Here is a 9,724-nt window from a genome sequence, read left to right on the forward strand (position 1 = left end):
ATGAAAACAAAACGCCTCATCAAAACAAACCACTTTTTCTCTCGCGCTAAAAAAAGCAGCTTTCTCTCTCCACAAACTCCCACTCCGAGTGTTTTGAACAATGACGGACGTGCTGCGGACCAATCAGATCGGGTTCCACGTCCTTAGCTTTGCTGTTCTGTAAGCTGATTGGTTCGATTCTGCATAGTGGGAGGGATCTTGTTTCCCGGTTTGTCCTCTTAATGCTTCCCGCAGTTGCTCTGGAGTGAAACTGGATATTTATCCTGCCAGGGTGAGACAATGGAAGTTGGGAGAACAACGAGTTTAACTTTATAAACTCGGAATTAACTCGGGATTTGATTTGTTTTCGAGTGGGAGGAGAAGGTGCTTTGGAAACAAGATTTGCGTTATAACCGTGTATATATATTTTTTGTCGGTTTTTGGTTACTTTTTTTCTGTGCTTTGCCTTCCTTGTTTTATTTTTTTACTTTCTGGGTAAGTTTAAATGCTTTTCATACCTTTAATGATTGCTATTTGATAATATTATACAGTTACACTCTTTAGATCACGACAAAGTTCATTTTTAAAAGTATTAATAACAATAGTAGTAACAGTAGTAGTAGTAGTAGTAAGAGGACTAGTTATCCCAGGGGCTCCATGCAACCCATTAATGTTGTGTAATGCACCTTTAACCTAGTTCCTATCACCCTGCTTATCATTTTAATCAGTTTTTAAAGAGCTTCAGGGTTGTAAGTAATCCATTTCTATGCTGTGCTCAGAGTTCAGCCATGTTGTTTTTTAGGGTTTGTTTCTCTCTCTCTCTCTCTCTCTCTCTCTCTCTCCTCCAACCTGTTTTGCTGCAGCTGATTTCCAGCCCAGCCGGATGAGTGAGTCAGTCACCAGTCAGTGATTATAGGAAATATTTACCCCGTCTGACTGCATGGCTCTGTCTTTTAAAGCCTCTTTTTTGTTTTCTTTCTTCCCTGAATGCTCCTTCTGCATTCTACACATCATTCCTGTCATCATTACGACCAATTTCCAGATAAGAAAGCAGAATTGTCATGATTAAGTGAGTGTGTTTCCTGAATGTTGCTCAATTCCACTCCCATTAACCAGACTAGGATTTAGGGTTTATTTTGGGGTTGTGAAATGGTTTTACTGTGTGAAGTCGGTCATGAAGGAGACGGAGACAGTTAATAATTAACTGGAAGTACTAATAAAGGTGTGTGTTTTGCTCCTGAATGAAAACGACAAGACGTATTTTTTCCCAGTTCCAGTGGAAGTGTAAACACACGTCGGGAAAAAGTAATCTTTTTCCAAATCCTGAACTCTCGATTTTGTGAGTCTGTTTTCTGACCAGTTGTTGAAGAGTGTCCGTCTCACGGTTGTGCGTTCTGAGATGCTTTTCTGCTCATCACGGTTGTAAAGAGTGACCGATTGTGTAATCGTCAACAAATCTGCACATTTTCCCTCAGGTCTCTCTCTCGTTAACTAGACACTCAGAACCGGATGTTTTTTGTTTTGTGAGCCACTTTCAGTGACTTGTGCAGGGAAATCACAGAAAATCAACAGTTTTCGGGAATATGAAGCACCAGAAGATGATGACATGCTTGAACAGGTGTGCAGGTGTTCCTAATAAAGTGGTTTGTAGATATTTTTTACTTTAATTTTGTAAATAATCTCCAGGGAAAGGTGTCCTGTATCTGTCCAGTCCACGTCCAATCACATGCTTGACTCAGAGCAGATCTACACTAGCGGCTAGTTTGTTGGATTTTGTAAACATAAGTTCTTCCTGCAAGTTATTCTCCTTCCCATCACTCGCATCACTCAGAAATGTGATATCTTATTTATCTCCTGGCTCCCGGTCTGTTTCTAAAGCAGCTACGTCGACATCGCCGGACTTAACTCTAATTCCATGACGGCGTTAAGAGACTTTAACAAGAAAGTGTAGAGGAAGTTCAGGCTTTAACACCGAACCTCAGCATGCTAGAAGCTGAGTATTGATCGATGTTGGTTTGTCTCGCAGGACTTCAGGATGCCTCAGACGACGCCATTCGCAGCTAAGTTTCCTCCGAACCCGTACGGAGGAGGTCATACTCGCTACAAACCTGTGGAGGAGAGCTACAGTGGGCTGAGGTATCACGACAACAACCTCGTATCCGGATCGCTTGAGGCTCTCATACAGCACCTCATCCCCACTGTGGACTATTCACCTGATGTAAGAGACGAGACTTCCTCTAATAAATACTTAAAAAATACAAGTAGAGCTACTGTTAGCTGTTAGCATTATTATTATTATTATTAGAATGCCATAACTGAATAATCAGTGTGTTTTATTTCTCTTATACCACAACAATTTTTAGTTAGTAAAATTCACTATAGTACTTCTGACACTGGAGACTCCTTCCATACCTGTAAAATCTCTAACATTGTTATTGTCCTTCACCGAATTTCTTGAATCCTTTTATACGGAGCGTCGGACGTATCCGAGTCCCTTTGAATTAGCGGTTACCATAGAAATGCTAATGAGCACAATTATTGTACACCTGCAGTACTGGCAGAGCCGCAGCTCCAGAGAACGAAGCTTAATCTTCTGACCAATCAGAAGGGAGAATTCAGCAGCGTGGCAGTTTTACAGGAAAAACAGATCGTTATGAATGAAAGTGAAGTTTGTTAAAGTGTCTAGAGACATTAACACATTGTGGTGTGTTTATTTTTTATCCACGTCACAGTGTCTCTTCTTCTTCCACTCCTACTTCTGCTTTGTTTAACACACTGATTTGTTTTGGTTTCAGCGGTCGTACATCTTCACCTTCCTGCTGAGCTCGCGTCTCTTCCTGCATCCCTTCGATCTCATGTCCAGGGTGTGTTACCTGTGTGTGGAGCATCACCGAGTAGGAGACCCTCAGATCGATAAGGTACGAGAATCACAAAGTCGGCATATTTCTGTGTTATTACTGAAATATAATCTCTGCAGAAATATACGTGTTTATTTAAACACTTGCTAACTTACTAAGGTGTTCATGAGCATGTTTAATTATTTATTTTATTACGGAATTTACATTGAAATCATCTGTTATAGGAGTATTTTTTAGCCTAATATCGGAATTTTGCGGGCGGGGCTTTGGTTTTATGTGCCAGAATTTGATTGGCTTATGAATAGAAACAATAAAACACCCCCAAAAGTCAGAAAAACGTAGTAAATGGATAAAAAGAATGATGTGTTGTTCTTTAATCATAATAATAATAATAATAAAAAAAGGACATGTTGTGGTTTGTTACAGAAGCGAATCCGTGACATCGCACCGAAGATCGTTCAGCTTCTCACCGAGTGGACGGAGACATTTCCCTACGACTTCCGGGACGAGCGAATGATGCGCAGCCTGAAGGAGATGACACACCGGCTGGCGTTTGGGGATGAGGTCAGAACCACCACTTTCATTACTGACCTCCAAAGATGATGTCATGTCTCTCATGAACGATGACACCATTATCTGTTCATGCAGACGTAAAGTCAAGGTCTCTCTCTCTCTCTCTCTCTCTCTCTCTCTGTCTGTCTCTCACTGTTTGTCTGTCTCTCTCTCTCTCTCTCTCTCACTCTTTCTCTGTATCTCTATCCATCTCTTTCTGTCTCTCTTTCTCTCTGTCTGTCTGCCTCTCTCTGTCTCTCCCTCTCTGAGACTGTCGCTTAGCAACGCAGTCACTCAGATGTTTGCGGCTTGTGCATTAGAGTCGCTTGTGCATTTCGCCAGTTTGGTGTGAAGAGAACGTACTGGACGATGTCTCTGGGTTGAGCGATACGACAAAAGTATCAAATAAATCACAGTATTTTCTTGATACGAGATATACGTCCATATGTGTGACATTTCAGTGTAATTTATTTTAGCGTGAGTCACAGGTTTAGATATGAACACACTCGTGATGGTTTCTATAGCAACCACTCAGTTGCAGGGATGCGCTCCAGATTGTGTGTGTTCGCTGATGTGGTGAAGTTTTTTCTTTAAAGAGAATAAAGGCTTATTTATTTATTTAAGGGAAGAGTCTCCTGTGTCAGAGGTAAAGCCGTAGGGTCGTAGCTGGAGTTTTTCTGACGTCTTCAGGACAGTGGAGTTTTCTGTATTATTTTTGGTTTATTAATAAAGAGAAGCTGGTGAAGGAACGGAAGGAAAACAACATTAAAAGTAGCTATAAACGGATAAAAAGTATACCGTGGTGGTGTTTAATAAACAGGAAGCTGTAGCAGAGGTGCTGTGGTGTAAGAGGAATAAAGTATCTGCGGACGTGACGTTAAAGGATAATAGTCAGCGTGATGATGGTAACAGTTACCTGTTAATGTTGAAGACTCCAGGACTTTCCTGTTTCTCTTTCTGAGGCTCTGCTGCAGTTTCCTCTAAAAATCCTCACTCTGTGTTCTGCAGCTGTCCCGGAGAGCGATGCAGCGCCTGATCCAGCGACTCCTGCGCAAACTCACCATCCTGGGCCAGTACGAGGAGTCTCTGGTGACGTCCAGCACACCGGTCACGCCCCCGGCGCCGGCGTCCTCGTCGGCGGGGGACAAGTCGTCCGCTTTAAAGGCGAAGCAGCACGTGAGGAGGGAGGAGTGCATCCTGAACGTGTGTGACGACCCGTTCATCCTCGCCCAGCAGCTCACACACATCGAGATGGTGAGTGAAGGGAAACGACAGTATTATGGGATGGCCCGCTAACGTTAGCTTAGCTTAATATTAACACATTAACATGGACCTGCAGAATTGAACTAAATAGAGGCGACTCTAAGTTGGAATTCGGAAATTCCGAGTTCGACCCAGGTCGAATATTATTTATGCATAAAATTTCGTCCTTAGCTTGTTTCGTAAAACACATCCCATAAACGTTAATAAATAAACGTCATCTTACGTAAAACACGCCTTTCGATCCCGGTCCCTGCGAATGAGCCGTCGCCATAGAAACCACAACCTACAGATTCGCTGCTGTCAAAGCGTTTAGACAGCTTCTGACCAATCAGAGCAAAGGATTCTGACGCTTTGTGGCGTTTCATTTACAGGAGAAACTCGGCTACATCGGCCCCGAGGAGTTCGTCCAGGCGTTCGTTCAGAAAAGACCTGCTGATAATCACAAGGTGAGTTTAATCCCTGCGACACGTGAATCGTTAACAGCTGAGACTTTAACCTTCAATCTCAAGAAGATCGTTAGAGGGATAAATACACATATTTATATATATATAAGATGGAGATGTTTCTGTATGTATGTATATATAAGATGGAGATGTTTCTGTATGTATGTATATATAAGATGGAGATGTTTCTGTATGTATGTATATATAAGATGGAGATGTTTCTGTATGTATGTATATATAAGATGGAGATGTTTCTGTATGGAAATCATGTACCATTTTTTTCTTTTCTGCATCGATTGATGTGTGTGTTTTTTTCCTCCTCAGAGTTTTTTCAGTAAAAGGAGGGTCAGTAATCTGGAAGCCTACGTGGAGTGGTTTAACCGGCTCAGTTACCTGGTGGCCACAGAAATCTGCCTGGTGAGCATTTTAGTGTGAAAAAAACATCTCGAGGAAGACGTGGTGTTGATATCAGAGCGATTCTCTGTAACCTCTAGCCAAAAAAAAAAAAAACCAGTTCACCGCATCATTTCTCAGAAATCTCCGCCTCCTTTTCGTCTGTGCTGTTATTAACGCTGTGGCGCCCCCTGCTGTGTGTGTGTGTGTGTAGCCGGTGAAGAAGAAGCACAGAGCTAGGGTGTTGGAGTTTTTCATCGACGTGGCTCGGGAATGCTTCAACATCGGCAACTTTAACTCCTTAATGGCTATAATCAGTGAGTTGAGGCTTTATTACATTAAACCCATACTTATAAACGTGTAATAAAGCCTTTGTATAATAATATATTAACCTGGGATTATTTCCACAGCTGGGATGAACCTGAGCCCCGTGTCCAGGCTGAAGAAAACATGGGGCAAAGTCAACACGGACAAGTTTGAGATCCTGGAGGTGAGACGCATTACAGCTTGGATGATTGTTTTTGTTTATTGTTGTTGTTTTGTTTTTGTATATCTTATATTCGTTATCGTTGCTTTCGTTATTTTAGCATCAGATGGATCCGTCCAATAACTTCTACAGCTACCGTACTGCACTGCGAGGAGCCACTCAGAGATCAGCTACGGCTCACACCACCAGAGAAAAGGTAGATTTACACACACACGGGCACAAGTTTCAGAAGAAGGAATAATGTACAGTTGCAGTAGAAATGGCCCTAAGGGCTGAGTGATAATATTATATCAATATATGGGGAAATTATGGCATTGTAAATATTCTGCTAATTATTTATTTATGTATGTATGTATTTATTTTTATTTTTTATTTGTTTATATTTTATTTATTTATTTTTTGGGCTGAATCTTACACTTAGAATTTTTTATTACAATTTTTACCTCACTTTTACTAGTAATTTTTTAAAATTAACTTTCAGGATTTGCAATTCTGTATTATTATTTAAAAAAATTTTAAAAATATATAGTTATTTATAATAAGAATAATATTTATTTTCTTTATATTTTTATCGTCTTTCATACGTCTGAAATGCAGAAAACAGAAATAAAAGAAAATAAATGTAATTAAAGATAAAAGAAAATAATAGACAAATAATAGAAATAACAAATGACAGCAGTAAAAAGAGCATAATATATTTAAAATACATATATATATATATATATATATATATATATATATATATATATATATATTGTTATGAAATATATTATTTTATATTACGTATAATATATTTATATTATTATAAAATATTTTATTTTATATTATGCATAATTATATTCTTATAAAATATATATTTTAGATGTATAATATATTTAAGTACATTTTAAAAATATATTATAATTAATTAATTTGTTCATAAATAATTAAAAACAATAATTAAAAAATGATTATAAAGGTCATATGAATGTAGGACTTTCACCATCTTCAAGCCCAAGAGCAGGAGTAGATCTGGACATCGAATGTCCCAATCGAATGTTAAAGACACGAGGCTGAGTCCAGTCCAAATTAAAAAATAATAAATTAAAGTCAGCTATCGAGTTCAGGAGACCCTGATGCTTTTAGTCTTAACTATCCGTACGCAAGATGGCTGCTGTGTCTGGACTTCTGGACCATACGTTGTTCTGATTCTCACAAATAAACACTCCATATCTAAAGCACCAGAGTAGTTAATATTAGAGGCGGTCAAGCACCATTATGGTCATTGTTTGAATTGTAACACCTTCAGTGTAGCCTTCCTTCACTCCAGTGACCGCTCTGTTTTATGCCAGACACTTCTGAATTTTCTGGACTAGTTTGAAAGTGAGATGAAATGGATGGTCAGAGAATTCGATCTGAGCTGCAGGTCATGATGACCGCAGAAAGATTTCGAGAGACGCTGAACATTTTACAGCTTGACTTTGAATCCGGAGAGTCAGGGATGTAGTGGCTCTGAAGCGCCATCTAGTGGACGTTGCTGTTGATCTGTTACTCCTCCATAGAGGTTCATGAGATACCAGTGTTTTTAGTTAAACCCAGCTGGAATCTTTATTCTGTTCTTTAGAAGAAGAAACAGCTTCTACTTCCAGTGACCATATTTAGTGACCAGTCCTCAGGGAATACTGTATATTTTGAAGCATGTATCTGTACCTACATCTCTTTTTTCATTTTTTCCCAGATTGTTATTCCGTTCTTCAGCTTGTTCATTAAGGATATCTACTTCCTTAACGAGGGCTGTGCCAGTCGACTGCCTAACGGACACATCAACTTCGAGGTAACATTAATCCAAAATAAACTGTGATATATATATTTTCGTCATTTTCTGATTTCTGCAGGTCCTGACCTCATTTTGTTTTTTTGGAAAAAAAAAAAATGTAGAAATTCTGGGAAGTGGCCAAGCAGGTGAACGAGTTTCTGGCGTGGAGGCAGGTGATCTGTCCGTTCGAGAGAGACCGGAAAACTCTGCAGTACCTCATCAGTGTGTCCGTCTTCACAGACGATGGTGAGGGTTCGTTCGTTTTAGATCGTATGGATGGATGGATGGATGGATGGATGGATGGATGGATGGATGGATGGATAGATAGGAAGATAGATAGATAGATAGATAGATAGATAGATAGATAGATAGATAGATAGAGAGACACTTTATTCATCCCAATGGGAAATGTACAACTTCCAGGTAATAAGGTAATAAATAAAAAATAAAATAAAAAATTTTAATAAAAATGTTTCATTTATATTATTGTAATCCTTTTATGTGGATCATCTGGAGAAAAAGTCTGTGTGAATGTCGTGTTACTATAGAAACGATAGTGTATTGGAGCGAGCATGCTAACGTAGCGATTCTCACTGTTCCAGAGCTGCAGTTGGCCTCGTACGAGAGCGAAGGCCCAGAGAACAACCTGGAGAGAGATACACGCCGATCCCTCAGGTGAGGACTCGCATCACATGTTCACCCTGAGGACACAAAAAAATAGGAAGCTTCATTGGTATCAGTTTCACTAAATCTTAACATGGTTTCTGCCACACTATGACATCACAGACTAATAAAAATAGAGTCATAGCTCCAGCTTGAATCCTTTGCGTAGAAGGCGTGGCCTAAATCTTGAAGGTGGAATTGTTTGATATCTTTATTGTATACAGAAGTAGACTAATAAAATGCTAAACTGGTGGGTTAAATTAGCTATGTTATTAGCATCCTGTTGGAAACCTACACAAGCTCAGGACATGTCTCGGTTAGCTTGATTGGCTGTGAAAAGCCAGTGATTTTCTCCGTAACCTGAGGACACGTTTTAATGACTTTATTTCTGATGTCGTTCATGTTGCAGGTCGTCTCTCAGCAGGATGTAGAAGCTGAAGTCTGGGAGTGTCGGTCCTGACTGGAATAAAAAAGTGAAACACTGCACAAAGCGTTTTTGTTTATATGAAGAAAATTCGTATCATATTTTTCTCTCTGTATTTTATAATGAGACTGGATTCTCATGACCGCATCGGCTCCGGATTGTTCATCTCATCTCATGTACCTCATGTTGAGCAGCTTGTGTAAGCTTAGTGAAGTGTTATAATCATATTATAAAGCCTATTATAATCTCGTGTAGAAACGAAGAGCCCGTCGCTGGCTGACCTCTTCTGTTACACCGTATAAGCTGTAAAATGTATTTCTATGTTTTATATGACGTTTAAGTGTTTTTTATGGATTTGTCTGCCTCGTGTATATAATTGCCTTATAAAGAAACTCTAAACATATCATTCTGCCTTGGAAGTCTCTTCTGTTTGATTGTGTAAAAATGAAGGTATTTACTGTGTGCAAGATGAAGTTTGGATTGTGAACTGTGATAGAATCTAATCACATCGTTTTAAAGAAACAATATTACCTCAGAGACTGATTCACAATATTGCAGTGTAAATGCTAGTGTAACCCCTGTGGGTCCTACTCGGAACCGTTCTGGGTGGGTCTCCGGCATGGGAGGCGGACGCTCTAACAAGGACTGCAGCCCCTAGCATCAGTTGATGGTTCACCTCTTGAGATCAGGGGAGTGAGGTTTACCTGCACAGCACCTACTGCTGGCCTCCATTACACTCACCCCCCTTAAACCTCACTCCCATCCAGGTCACGGCACCAATGTAACCCCCGCGGGTCCTACTCACAACTACTCTGAGCGGGACTCGAACCTGGGTCTCTGGCATGGGAAGCGGGTGCTCTAACAGGG

General features: G+C 40.0%; 1 protein-coding gene across 4 annotated transcripts; it reads left to right on the forward strand.

Annotated features, from left to right (window-relative positions):
- Positions 1-237: 237 nt before the first annotated feature.
- On the forward strand, positions 238-9,260 carry rasgef1bb (RasGEF domain family, member 1Bb). Of its 4 annotated transcripts, none has more exons than XM_058412324.1 (14): positions 238-474; positions 2,006-2,197; positions 2,775-2,897; positions 3,264-3,401; positions 4,398-4,643; positions 5,024-5,098; positions 5,420-5,512; positions 5,703-5,805; positions 5,899-5,978; positions 6,076-6,171; positions 7,693-7,788; positions 7,893-8,016; positions 8,373-8,445; positions 8,843-9,260. In XM_058412324.1, the coding sequence occupies exons 2-14, from the start codon at positions 2,015-2,017 to the stop codon at positions 8,862-8,864; spliced, it is 1,452 nt and encodes a 483-aa protein (XP_058268307.1). In that variant the 5' UTR covers positions 238-474; positions 2,006-2,014; the 3' UTR covers positions 8,865-9,260. The 4 variants fall into 4 exon arrangements, with proteins under 4 accessions (XP_058268307.1, XP_058268308.1, XP_058268305.1 ...); XM_058412325.1 differs by lacking the exon at positions 238-474 and adding an exon at positions 837-1,048; XM_058412322.1 differs by lacking the exon at positions 238-474 and adding an exon at positions 1,499-1,597.
- The last annotated feature ends 464 nt before the right edge of the window (positions 9,261-9,724 follow it).

Source organism: Hemibagrus wyckioides, linkage group LG16 (genome assembly GCF_019097595.1).
Source record: "Hemibagrus wyckioides isolate EC202008001 linkage group LG16, SWU_Hwy_1.0, whole genome shotgun sequence".
Classification (NCBI taxonomy): Eukaryota; Metazoa; Chordata; class Actinopteri; order Siluriformes; family Bagridae; genus Hemibagrus; species Hemibagrus wyckioides.